At 32.4% G+C, this 18,313-nt stretch overlaps 1 protein-coding gene across 1 annotated transcript; it reads left to right on the top strand.

Moving 5' to 3' along the window:
• The first annotated feature begins 5,451 nt into the window (after positions 1-5,451).
• LOC132560851 (uncharacterized) lies at positions 5,452-6,334 on the top strand. The gene is made up of 2 exons (XM_060225554.1): positions 5,452-5,563; positions 6,105-6,334. Exons 1-2 carry the CDS (start codon positions 5,452-5,454, stop codon positions 6,332-6,334), a joined length of 342 nt encoding a protein of 113 aa, XP_060081537.1.
• Positions 6,335-18,313: the final 11,979 nt, after the last annotated feature.

Raw genomic sequence — 18,313 nt, 5'->3', positions numbered from 1 at the left:
TTACACTAAGAAATTTTATAAGATATTCATAGTCCTTCAAAGTGCAATATCTTCAAATTCATAATTAAAGAATGTACAAAAACTGTTATCTTTTATGATTAATTGATAAAGAACAAATTTAGAACATATTTATTCACTGAAAGTTTTGTAAAGTTATGTAAGCACATCTCCTTCCTAAAGGAGAAATTGTTGTCTAGGTTCTTGTTAATTTCTAAATTTTGACTGCCTTGACAATATTTTTCCATTGGTTTTGAATCTTTTTACATTTTTAACACATTTTGGAATAAAATGATTAAGTAAGTTTATTGAGATTTTTTTTATAACTCAAATATTTTCGATTTCTCCAACAAAAAATTACGTTTCCATGGTTACGAATTGCTTTCTTGCGTTTGGAATGCCTGAGGTTATACAATAAATAAGTATTTGCATTTGTGGAATATCATTGAAAATTATGGAAAATCATTATGCTACCGTCATCAAGATCTGTTTTCTTGTTAATATCATTTCTTTGTCAAAGCTGGAAATGTACAGATTAATTATCTATTTTCAAGCTGTTATTGAACCGGATCAGTTGTATGAAATAATATTCTGCATTCTCAAGTTCCTGATTAAACTCCCAATAAAAATACATCTTTCAAGAAAGTTCAATTCAATTTTATTTTGGTCATATATTTTTTGACACAAAGAGCATTTTTTTAATAGTTGACTTTCTAGCCGATTTTACAAGAACAATATCCAGCGCCATGTGTTTTTGGGATCAATTTCTGGATCGAGGTTTATTTCAGAGAATCACTGAAGTCTCAATGTCTACGTGCATAAAAGAGCATTGTTCTTGTAACTGCTTCTCAGTGTTTATCTTTTTAATTTTGTCTTATTTTAGATAATCTCATATGAAATTAAAATATGCCTGTTTTGACGAACCTTAAATAATTGCACAAGGATTACAAATAACTTAACAATGGTGATTTAACACCTTTGGAATATCTACACAATCTTTAACTACCGAAGTTTTTGCGCGAGTTTCCTTAAGGTTTTATCCAATATACTACGATATGTTAACAATTTGATACTGATGAGTCGCAGTGATGATATGTTAACAATTTGATACTGAGGAGTCGCAGTGATGATATGTTAACAATTTGATACTGATGAGTCGCAGTGACGACGATATGTTAACAATTTGATACTGATGAGTCGCAGTGATGATATGTTAACAATTTGATACTGAGGAGTCGCAGTGATGATATGTTAACAATTTGATACTGAGGAGTCGCAGTGATGATATGTTAACAATTTGATACTGATGAGTCGCAGTGATGATGATATGTTAACAATTTGATACTGAGGAGTCGCAGTGATGATGATATGTTAACAATTTGATACTGAGGAGTCGCAGTGATGATGATATGTTAACAATTTGATACTGATGAGTCGCAGTGATGATATGTTAACAATTTGATACTGATGAGTCGCAGTGATGATGATATGTTAACAATTTGATACTGATGAGTCGCAGTGATGATGATATGTTGAGTCGCAATGATGATATGTTAACAATTTGATACTGATGAGTCGCAGTGATGATGATATGTTAACAATTTGATACTGATGAGTCGCAGTGATGATGATATGTTAACAATTTGATACTGATGAGTCGCAGTGATGATGATATGTTAACAATTTGATACTGATGAGTCGCAGTGATGATGATATGTTAACAATTTGATACTGATGAGTCGCAGTGATGATGACAATTTGATACTGATGAGTTTGATGATATGTTAACAATTTGATGATGAGTCGCAGTGATGATGATATGTTAACAATTTGATACGCAGTGATGATGATATGTTAACAATTTGATACTGATGAGTCGCAGTGATGATGATATGTTAACAATTTGATACTGATGAGTCGCAGTGATGATGATATGTTAACAATTTGATACTGATGAGTCGCAGTGATGATGATATGTTAACAATTTGAACAATTTGATACAATTTGATGAGTCGCAGTGATGATGATATGTTAACAATTTGATACTGATGAGTCGCAGTGATGATGATATGTTAACAATTTGATACTGATGAGTCGCAGTGATGATGATATGTTAACAATTTGATACTGATGAGTCGCAGTGATGATGATATGTTAACAATTTGATACTGATGAGTCGCAGTGATGATGATATGTTAACAATTTGATACTGATGAGTCGCAGTGATGATGATATGTTAACAATTTGATACTGATGAGTCGCAGTGATGATATGTTAACAATTTGATACTGATGAGTCGCAGTGATGATGATATGTTAACAATTTGATACTGATGAGTCGCAGTGATGATGATATGTTAACAATTTGATACTGATGAGTGATGATATGTTAACGATACAGTGATGATGATATGTTAACAATTTGATACTGATGAGTCGCAGTGATGATGATATGTTAACAATTTGATACTGATGAGTCGCAGTGATGATGATATGTTAACAATTTGATACTGAGGAGTCGCAGTGATGATGATATGTTAACAATTTGATACTGATGAGTTGCAGTGATGATGATATGTTAACAATTTGATACTGATGAGTCGCAGTGATGATGATATGTTAACAATTTGATACTGATGAGTCGCAGTGATGATGATATGTTAACAATTTGATACTGATGAGTTGCAGTGATGATGATATGTTAACAATTTGATACTGAGGAGTCGCAGTGATGATATGTTAACAATTTGATACTGATGAGTCGCAGTGATGATGATATGTTAACAATTTGATACTGATGAGTCGCAGTGATGATATGTTATATACTGTGAGTCGCAGTGATGATGATATGTTAACAATTTGATACTGATGAGTCGCAGTGATGATGATATGTTAACAATTTGATACTGATGAGTCGCAGTGATGATGATATGTTAACAATTTGATACTGATGAGTCGCAGTGATGATGATATGTTAACAATTTGATACTGATGAGTCGCAGTGATGATGATATGTTAACAATTTGATACTGATGAGTCGCGGTGATGACGATATGTTAACAATTTGATACTGATGAGTCGCAGTGATGATGATATGTTAACAATTTGATACTGATGAGTCGCAGTGATGATATGTTAACAATTTGATACTGATGAGTCGCAGTGATGATGATATGTTAACAATTTGATACTGATGAGTCGCAGTGATGATGATATGTTAACAATTTGATACTGATGAGTCGCAGTGATGATGATATGTTAACAATTTGATACTGATGAGTCGCAGTGATGATGATATGTTAACAATTTGATACTGATGAGTCGCAGTGATGATGATATGTTAACAATTACTGATACGCAGTGATGATGATATGTTAACAATTTGATACGCGCAGTGATGATGATATGTTAACAATTTGATACTGATGAGTCGCAGTGATGATGATATGTTAACAATTTGATACTGATGAGTCGCGGTGATGATATGTTAACAATTTGATACTGATGAGTCGCAGTGATGATATGTTAACAATTTGATACTGATGAGTCGCAGTGATGATGATATGTTAACAATTTGATACTGATGAGTCGCAGTGATGATGATATGTTAACAATTTGATACTGATGAGTGATGATATGTTAACAATTTGATACTGAGTGAGTGATGATATGTTAACAATTTGATACTGATGAGTCGCGGTGATGATGATATGTTAACAATTTGATACTGATGAGTCGCAGTGATGATATGTTAACAATTTGATACTGAGGAGTCGCAGTGATGATGATATGTTAACAATTTGATACTGATGAGTCGCAGTGATGATGATATGTTAACAATTTGATACTGATGAGTCGCAGTGATGATGATATGTTAACAATTTGATACTGATGAAGTGATGATGATATGTTAACAATTTGATACTGATGAGTCGCAGTGATGATGATATGTTAACAATTTGATACTGATGAGTTGATGATGATATGTTAACAATTTGATACTGATGAGTCGCAGTGATGATATGTTAACAATTTGATACTGATGAGTTGCAGTGATGATATGTTAACAATTTGATACTGATGAGTCGCAGTGATGATGATATGTTAACAATTTGATACTGAGGAGTCGCAGTGATGATGATATGTTAACAATTTGATACTGAGGAGTCGCAGTGATGATGATATGTTAACAATTTGATACTGAGGAGTCGCAGTGATGATGATATGTTAACAATTTGATACTGATAAGTCGCAGTGATGATATGTTAACAATTTGATACTGATGAGTCGCAGTGATGATATGTTAACAATTTGATACTGAGGAGTCGATATGTTAACATACTGTGATGATGATATGTTAACAATTTGATACTGATGAGTCGCAGTGATGATGATATGTTAACAATTTGATACTGATGAGTCGCAGTGATGATGATATGTTAACAATTTGATACTGATGAGTCGCAGTGATGATGATATGTTAACAATTTGATACTGATGAGTCGCAGTGATGATGATATGTTAACAATTTGATACTGATGAGTCGCAGTGATGATGATATGTTAACAATTTGATACTGATGAGTCGCAGTGATGATGATATGTTAACAATTTGATACTGATGAGTCGCAGTGATGATGATATGTTAACAATTTGATACTGATGAGTCGCAGTGATGATGATATGTTAACAATTTGATACTGATAAGTCGCGGTGATGATGATATGTTAACAATTTGATACTGAGGAGTCGCAGTGATGATGATATGTTAACAATTTGATACTGATGAGTCGCAGTGATGATGATATGTTAACAATTTGATACTGATGAGTCGCAGTGATGATGATATGTTAACAATTTGATACTGATGAGTCGCAGTGATGATGATATGTTAACAATTTGATACTGATGAGTCGCAGTGATGATGATATGTTAACAATTTGATACTGATGAGTCGCAGTGATGATGATATGTTAACAATTTGATACTGATGAGTCGCAGTGATGATGATATGTTAACAATTTGATACTGATGAGTCGCAGTGATGATGATATGTTAACAATTTGATACTGATGAGTCGCAGTGATGATATGTTAACAATTTGATACTGATGAGTCGCAGTGATGATGATATGTTAACAATTTGATACTGATGAGTCGCAGTGATGATGATATGTTAACAATTTGATACTGATGAGTCGCAGTGATGATGATATGTTAACAATTTGATACTGATGAGTCGCAGTGATGATGATATGTTAACAATTTGATACTGATGAGTCGCAGTGATGATGATATGTTAACAATTTGATACTGATGAGTCGCAGTGATGATGATATGTTAACAATTTGATACTGATGAGTCGCAGTGATGATGATATGTTAACAATTTGATACTGAGGAGTCGTAGTGATGACATGTTTCCCCCTCTGATGGTAGTTTCCGTGTTTACAGTACCATGCACCACTCCAAGAATTTGATGGTGATAGTCCTGCTGGTCCAAGTGTTGATCACCACCGCGCAATATGACGATGACTATGATTCCTCTGCAGCGACCCTTGGAATATGTTGTATGTATCCTATTACCTCTCATTTAGTAATCTGTATTTTATTACTCTTAAGTACCATGTTTGCACATGTTTCTGCCGTGCACGTAGGGCGTAAGTACTGTACATGCTGGCCCCTCTTTGCACGATTAGTAAGAGGCGGCTTGATTTGGGATCACTCCCTCTCTCTTGTTGTACGCTTGCCTCCTTGAGGACGGCTTTGCGTTGTTGTCGTTGTCAGTATGTGACCGAGAGGATTGTCCTGTTGGGTGCAGTATATTTCAGCATGGTTGCAATAATGGTTAGATTTAGACTCGCGCTATCACAAGGTCTTCAAAAACACATTCACTCGACACATACACTCGCTTCATATGCATATGGAGGGCTCCCCTAAATGACCATTGCCGTTGATAGGACGTTAAACAATATAAACCATACTTCTTAGCTAAACGGATGCATTTCTGAATCATTTCATGGATGTTTACGTTGGTTTGTTTCGACTGATCTAGTCTTTTCATATCATATACTTGTCGGTTTATATTTTACATATTCTATTTTATTAAAGTGATAAGTCCCGCCGTGGCATTCAAACTGGGCGTGGTTCGAGGCGAGAAAGAAAACGAGAACGACGGAGCGGCGGCGTTCAGTACCCGGGAATGTGCTCTCCGGGCATTTCTCTGTGGCGGAGTCGGCAACACCGACTGCATCAACTGTCTACAGCTCGACACCACTGCCTGTACCACAATCAATGGCTGTACGGCTGCAGTTGGCTCCTGTTCTTTTTCATGTCCTTAGTCAATATGTTTAGTGAAGTTTCACGTTATGGGTTCTTGATTGCATTTAACATGTATTGTCAGTTTTTAAATTTTTTTTTTCATTTAAAATAAGAATTATTTCTTTTAAATCTGTTACATAGTGTATTATTAATTTACAAAGTATTCAAACTTTTCTTTCTATTTTAAATTGGAAAATGAAAATTTAATCAACAAGACTCTCACAAGTCAGCTGCCTAATGGATGTCATGTCTACACAATAAATGTATGCCTGAGTGTGTTAATGTACATTATGTAATATTATGCATTTTAAGGTACAATTTTTAAAAAATGTAACGACACATGTAAAATTGAGTTGGAAATTTATCTGTTAAATAGATTATAAACTGTGTAAATCTTTATCATTTCAGAATTATTCGATTTAGAACGGTATCACACATTATACATTTTACAGCTGGAACTAGGGTGGTTATTTGGTTTTTACATGTTGGAGCTTATGACTGGAGTATTCATGTGTCAATTTCCACAAAATCATCAGCTGGTAATGCAAGAGGCACACCAGTTCTCAATAGGAATTTTCACTAAGCAATACTTTATCTCTAAAACTCAAACAAAACCAGTCCACTACAGCTAGTTAAGCAAGTGTAAACTAGTTTCATTTAGCTATCTTGAGTATGTTGGAAACTGTGGTCTGGGAAAAACAGATGCATATAAACAGATGGACAGAGCCAAATTAAACATTATTTGATTAATAGTATTCTGGAAAAATCATGTTTAAAAAAGATCCCAGAGTGATCTTGTCACCAACTGTTGTTTGATCATTATTTGGTCTTTTAAAAGATTTTTTCCCTTCTTTTCTCTTCTCTTGTCTGTGTTTGCTCTTAATAATAAGAAATTTAAACATTTCTTTGCCTTCGTTTTTTCTGATCAGTCCCAAAATCGATCAGGCACAACTAGGGACTAAATGGAACCTACATATGAAATTTAAGAAATATCCATCATGTACTTCTCTAGAAATAGCAATAACAAAAATTGTTCACAGACAAATAGACCAAGGTGTAGGGCGATTTGAATAGCCTACCAACTGATGCAGATACATCTCATTTGAAATCCAAACATTGTTTTGACTACGATATTTGAAAATGAAACAAGACCAGAGACATCTGGATTCCTAAGCAATGGGGTCTAGTTTTGTAGAATTGATATCCATCCCAAGAATGTAAACTCTGGGGAAAACAAATAGAGTAAAACAAGACTTTCTTTCATAAAATAATATTTTTATTGGAATTGTATGGTGTTATCTATCGCATGATATATATGATATGAAGCATGTGGATGTTAGAAATGGACATTGATTACAAGGTACATAAAATCAGTTACACAATCCAACCACTCTCCGTTAACCTCTCAACCAATCTGTTAAAACATTTAAAAAAAAAAAAAAAATTCTTGCTCCTTTCTGGAGCATTTGTGATAAAATCTGTAATATTTGTCTTAAAACTTGAAACCTTCAGTGCCGAAGTCTGAAGAAAAACCTTCATAACACAATCTTTGAGGTGTTTAAAATGTGTTGATGTTCCAGAAAAAAAAGATATTTGGGAAGAACAAAGAAGTTTATTCATAAGTATTGCGTAGAAGAACAAACTATTTGTCCCTCCTACTTATATCATATGACTACCATACCACATAGATATCACATAACCTGTTTCTTAGTGTCCGTCTGAATAGCTGAAGTGAGTGAGAATATATTGACAGAAAATGACCAAAATTATCTAACCTTCCACTGAACACCCAACCCTAATACCATATTACAATGACTTCAAACTACACAGAAGGCACTGCAGCTAAAACTCAAAAAGTCAATTCATAGGTATCTAAGGCGAAGGATCCATTCTCCTATCATAAACAACAAAGGCACTAAAATACATTATTGATGTACAAAAGTCTGAAACCATTAATTGCCTTCTGAAATCTTGCATTAGGAAAAATCTAAGTTGCTGTAGAATATCACATCATGGTTATGTAAGAGTTGCATAGCCTAAACTATTTAAAGATTTTCAAGGTAGCAAAATCTTAACATGTATATACTGCTCTTAAAACACTCGCAGTTACTGAAAGAATGCTGATCAAATCAAGACCAAACAATATTCACTTGCAAAAAGTCTTTTTTTTTTTTTCAAATTAAGAAAAAAAAATATATTTATAAAAAAATGGAATGTTATAATTTTCAACACAAATGAAAGATGTAGATAATTCTGGACGGGAAGTATACTAGTGATACGCATTGTCAACCCACTGAATAAGGAACATTGTTATGGGCAGATGTTTCAATACAAGATTGACTGAAAGACTACTATCAACATTTCCTTGCATACCATCATGGTCGGCTTACAATTATTTTATGAAGCAGAATTGAAGGAATACAACACAAGGATACAATGACTGTTACAAGAGGGAGGCTTGATCAAAATCGCTGGATGTTTCGGCAAACGAGGCAAAGCAAATAATTTCAGAGGAAATATTGTAAAACATTGTTTTCCCGACTGTAGACAAACTAGCAAATATATCAATCAAGACTTCAAATTAAAGAATTGTGTGTATAATTATGTGACATCCATTTAAGTTTTAACCCTCCAAGGGATATATTAGGCGTAAACCTTGAAAGTTTCCAAAAGCATTTAATTTTTACAGCATAACCTTATCACTGATGCACGAATGTTAGATGAAATGTAAATCAAAACTTCAACCCCATAATATCGGACAAGAGAAAAATTGCAGAATGAATGCTATAATCACAACCAAACAAGAGAAAATAATACAAAAACATTTCACACAAAACTAAAAAATTCATGTAAAAACACTTCTCAAAATAGCATTCCACTAAAAATCCTATACAAAAATATACTTAATTTAGCTCAAATTTTAGCGTATAATACTTTCCGGCAAATGAACGCAATAATAGATTCGGGCATCAGTAATATTTGCTGTATTAACAAAATCCACTGACAACTAGCATGATAACTCCAGTGCGACAAGCATAAAAATAAGATTACTGATCAAATGTTTACATTTGCAGTATTTCCTAATTTTGTATCTTAAAACAGCTGCAGAAATTACTTAATGACCTAGGTGTATCTGATGTAAAACCAGCTGTTCTAATGTTACCTGTACATTGTTTGTTCTTACATCAGTAGGTGATATTTGCATCAATGTAAACAAGTTTAATCTGCATCGTTATGGGTTTTTTTTTCACATCAACAGGTAACACTTCCTTACTGTTTCTCTATATTACACTTTTAAGGTGTCACAATACCATCTTTCATTTACGCAAAACCGAAGTATTAGTCCTACTGTTGTCTTGTAAAATCTATCATTTATTACCAAACCACTGAAGAATTAAAAAAATCAAAGAAAATTGATTGCAAGACATGGACAAAAAAGTGAAACAATGGAAATCTTTAGAAAATTATCAGCACTTTGATAATGATAAAAACTGACACTGGAATTAAGGGGTAACAACACACCTCATAAAACTGATTTCATCATAACATTCATTTAACATTTTGCGATTTTTTTACCTGAAAATTACAAACTGCCTGATTTTGACAAGGAAATCTATTTAAAGAAATCTCTTAATAAGAAAGTGAATTATCATTCTGACAATAACAGGATGTACTGGGAATCAACATGAATTCACTGAGCCAATCTATTGAAAATCATCATGGCAAAATTTCCTCTTGTTCTGGAATGAGATCGGAGCTTAAGCCAATTTTGGCCAAGTCTTATCATCACCTGAGTCTGACACAAGGTGTTTTTACATTTCTCTGTGTATAACAGACATGAATTTCCTTTCTCTCAATGAACAGCATTCACACATAGTATATTAACACATTGTCTTACTCCAAATATTGTCAACCTTGACAACCAAGTATAAATCCATTACATACATAAACGGGTTATTAGATGATTTAGTATATAAATAGAACTTAGTCGATAATTAACTATATAGTCCCGGTATAAAACAGGAAATGGTGAAATAGAGTAATGGCTACACTTGCATACATTTACATTAATTGTATGTGAACACAGATTGTCAGAAATGTCTGTATGACGTTTCTTTGGCCACACTTTGTCAGCTTCATCAGATAACTAAGTTATAAAGCACATATACACAGAAGTGTAAAATATATGGGACGACAAAAGAGTGTTTTATAGTTTTATAAAGGTGATTTAAATCACAATTAAAATAAACCATATGAATACAGTGTAGAGAGCCATATATGAATCAAGATGAGGGGGCCTATTGAGCACTGAAAACTGAATCATTTAGACATTTTGCACATTTCTGACTTTTAACTACTTTTACTGTGATTATGTAGAAAACTGGTCACTAATACAGATGTGCTTTAGTGTAATTAAATTCAGTTGTCATCCCTGAATGTTCCAGCTTCATGGTATTCATCAGCTTTAAACGGCAATTATCAGATAAATTTGACAAAGAGTTATCAATAAAATGGCACATACATTCTGATCGGGTTGTGTTTCATGTAATACACCTATTTTACCATTCTGCAGGTTTTTATTCATCAGTATACTTGAAATAATGAAATATTGTACATGACAATGATTCCACGCAACTTCATATACTGTACATCACAAAATCCAACAGATTTGTCCAACATAATCTGTGGGTGAATATTTCTTGTTGTCTAAGAACTAATGAAACCGGCCTTCAATTTTTTTGAGATTACAGTGAAACAATATACCTGAGACCAATTATTCTGAACATTATGAATTAAAAATCACAAATCTTCTTTGTCTTCATTCGAATTATGACAAAAAATTCTGATGTATTTATTAAATTGGAAATTAATTAACCTACAAACGCCACTGAATTGACCATCCATCAACACAGCTGTTTGACAATAACTAGAATTCTCTCACAACAAAGCATTTCGCACCTTGTTAGACATACACCTTACATATCATTGTGAAAGTATGGCGAATGAAAACATATTGATGAATCCTCGATACACGTTTGTTTTCAATAATCAAAAGACAAATATCATTGATGAGTTTGTGACAAACACCCATGATGTTGAACGACACAAGACTGTGAAGCTCCTTGTGAATGAGACATATATAACACAGAAATTGGCAACTCATGCAGATCTCGTAGAATCATGCATGACTGTATTGTCTTTTAGATGGAAATTTATTGAACGTTAAATTTGGCATTGTGTAGTGATAGAAATGCAGACCTTTTCATTGCTTCAATTATTAAAAATTTTTTGTATTAAAAATCAGGTCTGAAATTTAGAATTCCTTAAGATATATCATGCTACAAACTGGTAAATAGGGAACTTCTGTGATATATGTCTCTGGAATGGGTCAATTATATTTTCTGTAGATATAGTTTGAAGTGTTTATACATGTAACGTAAGATCTCTGACAGATAAATGCGTAAGTTTAGAGTACAATGTCTATATTTGTAATACAGTGATTTCTATTTACAAATGGAATGATGGGTATCATACAATGACCTCTAAAACCAGAAAAAGATCGACAAAATTAAAAAAAAAAAGAAAGAAAAGAAATATGAGAGATGTTATGTGTATTCACCACACTAACAGCAAGCCTTAAAAATTTTATAATTCTAACCATTTAATTTCAGCAAATGTATGATAAGTTTTCACATGTGATCCACTGACATATCCATTTATCACAAAATTAAAAAAAATATTTTTAGAAAAAAAAATGTGAAAAAAAAGAGATTTCAATGAAAGTACAATATGAATCAAAGTGTCCAACTTTATAGAATTAAATATCTGTGAAAAATCCGTTTCTGTAAACACGGCTCATGAAATATCCTGAAATGTTTGTGGTGAATACATTAACTCTCATGTGACAAAAACTCTATCAATTAATGTGGTAAAATATACTAAAGCACACTAAAAGCTCAACATGTGGAGAGGCTTATCTCACTACAGCAGCAAACAAGTGACCAAAGGTTAACATCAAAGTCAAATCTCAAAGTCAAACCTTACCTAACACCCTAACACTAATAAAACATCATCCCACAAATCTAATACAATTAACTTAAGTGTAGGACACAAATTTTCAAAGTTCTTTTCAATTTTATATTTTCTACCATAATTTTCATCGCTAGAATATCATCTAATTTTTTTTTTTTTTTTTACTTTTTTATCTTTTAGCTCAATAGCATCCACTTGTATTATTTAAAACTAATTAAAAACACTTTCTTTCGTGTTTTTAAATTTACGGATAAATAATCAAAATCTCCAACTCCAAAAATGAAACAATTTTTCAATCCAAGAACACCAAAGAGTTGCCTGTCTTTCATTGTTTTTTGTGTGTGTTTATATATCTACAGTTAGGAAACTCAAACCCTGAACTCCAAAACTGAAACTCTTTTTTTTTTTTCCATTCAAGAACAGGTTTTCTTTCTAAGATTTGCTGATCGGTAAAACTTATGGTCAAACATATACAGCCACTACATATATACGATAAATACAAACAGGACGCGTTAGTACCAAAGCAACGTTAGCTTGCTACATCAAAACGTTGACAAATGTTCAATGTTATCAGTTTGGTGCAGCAAGCTAACAAGACATTGAATGTGGTGTCTTGACGACTACAAACACGGGTGCAGGGGATAGAGTGATGTTCAGGACTATTTACAGGTAAGGTGTAATAAAGATGCAATACACTGGATATATAAACTTCTAACTTTCTAAATTAATATTCACAAAAATCAAATCTGAATCTGCATTAAATCTTAAAATCAGTTTTTCTATAAAATAGGGGATGCTGGGAAACCAAGAAGCAGGGCCAGGGAAAAGGTACATCTTTATTTGATTTCAAATTCATCCAAAGAAAACAAGTCTAAAAATGATGAATAAAACCAAAGTAAGTGCCCTCAGGGTCAGCTAAAACAGAAATATTATCTTCATGTAGCACTTGAGCATGCAAACAATTGAGCACAAATTTAGATGGATTTCTTAAAGCAATATGGAAAAATTAATTAAAGAGGATATCCAAGAGTTTCATTCAAGTAAGAATGCAAAGAGATCTTACCATAAGAAACTTTCATAATTCTGTCAACTAAAGAAGAAAAAACTGAAATATTCTTTACAGATGAAGAAAAGAGTTCCATAAACCATGGAAAATTTAGGTTAAAAAAAAAATGAGGGAAAATGACTGTATCTGCAAAATTCAGACGGCTATCTAATGATAAAAACCTGACAAAGAACACGATGATTAATGAATTAAAAAAAAGCATATATACCCAATTTATGTACGAGTTCAGCTCCTGTACATACTGTGCTGTTTCATGCAAGACCTCTGTATACCCAATATACACAAAGTGATAAATATAAACAAGTGATACATCAAACATGTGTTAGTACACAATAAAACATAAACCAAAACTAACATGTAGGCATCAAACTTTCATGATAATTTCTCGCTATCCTAGTGACTCTAAACTACTTATAACTATGTACTTATAAACTACTTCAGAGACAAAAATACTGACAGGTCAGGTTTAGTTCTGTTTTGTTTTTGTTTAATTTTTAATCACATCTATAAAACTACAATTCCAATTTAAAAGTTATTAAGTAGAATATATATAATTGGGTTCTGCGTTATCCTGCTTTCTCCTGAAAACTCAGTTTAGTTTAGAGTTTTTCTTTCTTTCAAATTTACAAAAATTTCAAATCTTGTCAAATTTTACAAGTTATCCAAATGAATCTACAGAAGAGAAATATATGTATATTTCAAGAATTTCAGAAATTATTTAAAAAAAGAAAGTGTACCTTTCTATAAAGATCAAAAGGAAAGGTTCTTCATATAACACCTCTCATTACAATTTGTCTTCACTGAAGACATCCTAAATATACTTGAGATCTCCTTGGATTGATTTCTGTTAAATTTGTATGCATTTCCAGGGACAGTTCTGCTGGTATAACAAAACGGAACAGGATTGATAAATTCAGAATAAAACCGAAGGACAATTTGCCCTGAACACAACTAGTTCCTAGAATGTAAGAACCGGTAGAACGAATTAACATTAGGAGAGATATTGTACAAAAAATTATTTCATCAAAATTTGATAAAGCCTACATCTTTAAAGATAAAATATATTTACATGCAAACAACATAATATCTTTGAAATAAAAACAAGCACCCTACAAAGGAAAATGTGATATATAATTCAATAACAAGTACAAGCTATTGGGAATTTGTAAATGAAATATGTAAAATTAATTTATCAAACACATGGACATACTACACAGGCTACACAGCACTTGCTAATGGTCTGACTTAGGAATGGTTTTGAATTATATACATATATTATACAAACATAAGGAAATGATAAAATCTTACACAACAACATAAAATGATAAGGTCAAAGGTTATACTCATTTGTAAATCATTCTATATTTAGTAACAAAGTAGGCATTGATACAGTATTGGAAGTTGATTCTCAAACAAAAAATTTATATCTTGCTTCATTTACTTGAATAGACACAAAGCTCAGTATTTTTCACAGCCAAAAAATTTCAAACAAGGTCCTAATTCTACTTGAATGTAATTATGTCACAAGTCACCAGCATGGCCTAACGGGCCTGATTACAAGCCAATCAACATCCAATAATACTCAAGCTTAGTAAAGTTTTACAAAATTCTTTGTTATCTGATATTTAATATGATAAACAACAACAAAGTAACCCTTGCCACCTATTCGTTCTTTCTAGATTAAACTTGAAATGATATCATTTCTATAATTATGTTATGAATAAGTATATATTCGACCTAATAGATCCTCTAAGACATATATGACTATGTACATACCACAATTCTTTATAATTCTACGCCTATAAATTATACCTAGTTAAAGCATGTACCTTTATACTGATGAAATGATTCAATATCCACAATCTATTAGTCACAAACTAAAGGTCAACACAATTCTGTCGACTAAAATAAAAATCATTTCCGATTATTTCTTTATAATAAACTAAAATTGATCTAAAATACATGTTCTACACGGTGTTACAGCATTTCCTATACAAACAAAACAGTATAATAAATGGAAAATTAATTTCAATGACAAACCAGGGAAATTTGAATAAAAATAATACGTAAGCTAAAATATATCAAAGACGGATAATTATTTTCCAAATTATATTTTGTTTACTTTTTGTAATAATAATATAAAAATTGTGAAATAGATAATAACAGGAAATTATAATTTATGAATGTTATTATTGTAGTTTCTCTGTTTGATGTTGATACTTGACAAATGTCAAGTTTCTTTTTGGATAATATTCTGGAAACTCTATTTTTATATTGAGTCAAAAGAGCCCTAATCTATGTACAAATGGAAAAAATAATAACAGATCCTACTGCTACATTAACCTAGAAAAAAATGTATTACATGAATTTTTAATTATTTTCTAGGTTAAAAAAGGTCGCAATGCACAATAACACTACCTCGGCAAGAGAATATGAAATAATTCAAATTGAAGTTAAATGTTGGTTTTATTTTTAAACTCCAAATCAAAATGTGACAAGGCATTAACTCATGTATAAAACTTTGTCAACTTCACAAAAAAAAAAAAAAAAATATAAAAAAAAAAAACCAAAAACATTGATGTCTAACAGTAAAACGATATAAAAAGTCTTGACTTCATTGTCTGAATTATTTCATTATCTCCCACATACTGAAACCATTAACACATATATCAAGTAAATACAAAAATGCAGTACTAGTACATATGTACATGAAAATAAGGTTGCCGCTCATATGTTTTATAAAAAAATCTATTTACTATGTTGAATTCAACACTGTTTGGCGTAATCTTACATTAATAGTAAGGTGTCAATTATAGATATCTAAATATCACAGGTAAAAAATGGCGTAAGTCTAGGTTCCGAATTCATCTCTCTTCCATGAATTTCTGACATAAACAACATACCTTGGGTATGTAAATCATGTCTGGAATAATACCTTGGGTAAAATGGTCATTAATTCCTTATGGGTTCCGATGAAATCTGACGAACCCTGACGAATTCTGATGGATCCTTAAGAATTCTGTTGAGTCTTGATAAATTCTGATAGGTCTTGATGAATTCTGATAAGTCCTGATGAATTCTGATAAAATTTGATGAGTCCTTATGAAGCCCGGGGATTGTTGTGGTTATGAATTAGCTGTGGATGACAAAAATACCACTTTGTCAAACCTTTTTACTTATTGCCTTGATCCTAAGGCTAATCACAGCATAAATCCATGGTATAGCATGTTTATCACAAGAAGAATTCTGACCAGCCCTGATGAATTTTGATGAGTCCTGATGAATTCTGATGGCTCCTTTAGAATTCTGATGGCTCCTGATGAAATTTGATGAGTCCTTATGAAGCCCAGTGATTGTTGTGGTTATGAATTAGCTGTGGATGACAAAAGTCCCCACCCCCCTGTCCAACCTTTTTACTTATTGCCTTGATTCCAAGGCTTATCACAGTGAAAATTCATGGTGTAGAATTTTCATCACAATTATTAATATTTCTTTCCCTTATACATTGTTATAGATCGTTATCTGTTGTACAGCTTACTTCTACAAACAGCCACAATTAATACAAATTTTCGACTAACCATTGTCAGGATAGCATCATTGATAAATGTGAAAATTTACGAGAGGGGGAAATTTACGCTAATTACATGAAGGTTACTAGCTTGCCAAAATTTTCCTTCCACATAATTTTCTCGCATTTTGTGATATGCTTAGATTTAATAGACAATATCAAAGAAAAATTGTTTGCGAAAATACCCCCTATGTGCATAGTTTACCCATAGAAAACGTGAAATTAATCCACTGCAAAATTTTCCATGGCTACAGTATATACCATTTATCTTTCAGGTTTACTTCTTAAACTTATGCAAATTAACTTTCCAGAGGAATAATTACATAAATTCCAAAACAGTACTATTAAAGGACTATTTCTATCCAAGTCCCATCAAATGGGACATGATTTTAGCCTGGTCAAACAGAAAAGGTTGCATTGAGATTCTGTATGTCGCTTGTTATTGATATGGTCGTTTTCATTATCCTTCACTGTGAGGGAAACAGCACAACTTTTCTGGTGATTTGAGTGGCACTCTTCCCTCTTAGATTATTTCAAAATGTGGCCAAATTCCCAAAAATATATATCGTTAATTCCTTAAAACTTTCTTCCCGATTGATCAATTCCCCGCCGCCCGCAAAATGAGCTAAAAGGGCCCTTTTTCTAGACAAGTGTAAAAGAGTATTGAACAGTGTGCTTAAAAATGCATGGTTTTATAAAAACAGGCAAACTGGCATCTTTAAAACCAGGTTCAATAAATCTAGCAATTTGTTTTTCCTCAGCGTCTGTTTGAAAATTACTTCTCAAAAGTTTAGTGTGTAAAGTGCTTCTAGAGACCTTAGTCATTTTCAATGGCGCTGCTTTCTGATACTGAAGTTGCTTTCCAATTAAATGTGAACAATATTTTGAAGCATTAACTAATTTCCAAAAATAATCAGGTAAATTTCCTATGCTTGTTGAGCTTTGCTCATTTTTTCCTTAACCTTTTTTTTTTCTTTTTTTTTCCTTCTATTTTTCATATAATGTGGGTACATTACTTCCATATATATCCAGCAGCAAGCCAAGGTGGCCAACATATTTCTGAAAGTTAGGGGGTGGGCTTATTACAGCACAATGAAATGGTTTATCATTTTACCATACAGTAATACAGATTGGCTAAAAGCTGGATACATACAGGAGGTTTACAAACACACATTTGTTTCAATACACAAAACAGAATTCACAAATCTGAAACAAAGGCCAATGTAGATATTTCTTGCACTTTCAGCCAGATTTTGGTATTCTTCCTGAGAGACTTGCAGTTTATCATTTAGTGGACATTAATATTCAATTGGACGGGTCATCATCATATCT

The sequence above is a fragment of the Ylistrum balloti genome, unplaced genomic scaffold (genome assembly GCF_031769215.1).
Source record: "Ylistrum balloti isolate Yb309-2 unplaced genomic scaffold, AGI_CSIRO_Ybal_v1 Utg371124, whole genome shotgun sequence".
Lineage (NCBI taxonomy): Eukaryota > Metazoa > Mollusca > Bivalvia > Pectinida > Pectinidae > Ylistrum > Ylistrum balloti.
This window is presented reverse-complemented; position numbering and strand designations above follow the sequence as displayed.

What these genes read in the sequence shown, in the direction of transcription:
- LOC132560851 (XM_060225554.1), top strand. Translation starts at nt 5,452, where the DNA reads ATGCACCACTCCAAGAATTTGATGGTGATAGTCCTGCTGGTCCAAGTG. An exon ending in AGCGACCCTTGGAATATGTT is followed by an intron (nt 5,564 to 6,104) that starts GTATGTATCCTA and finishes ATTTTATTAAAG; the next exon opens with TGATAAGTCCCGCCGTGGCA.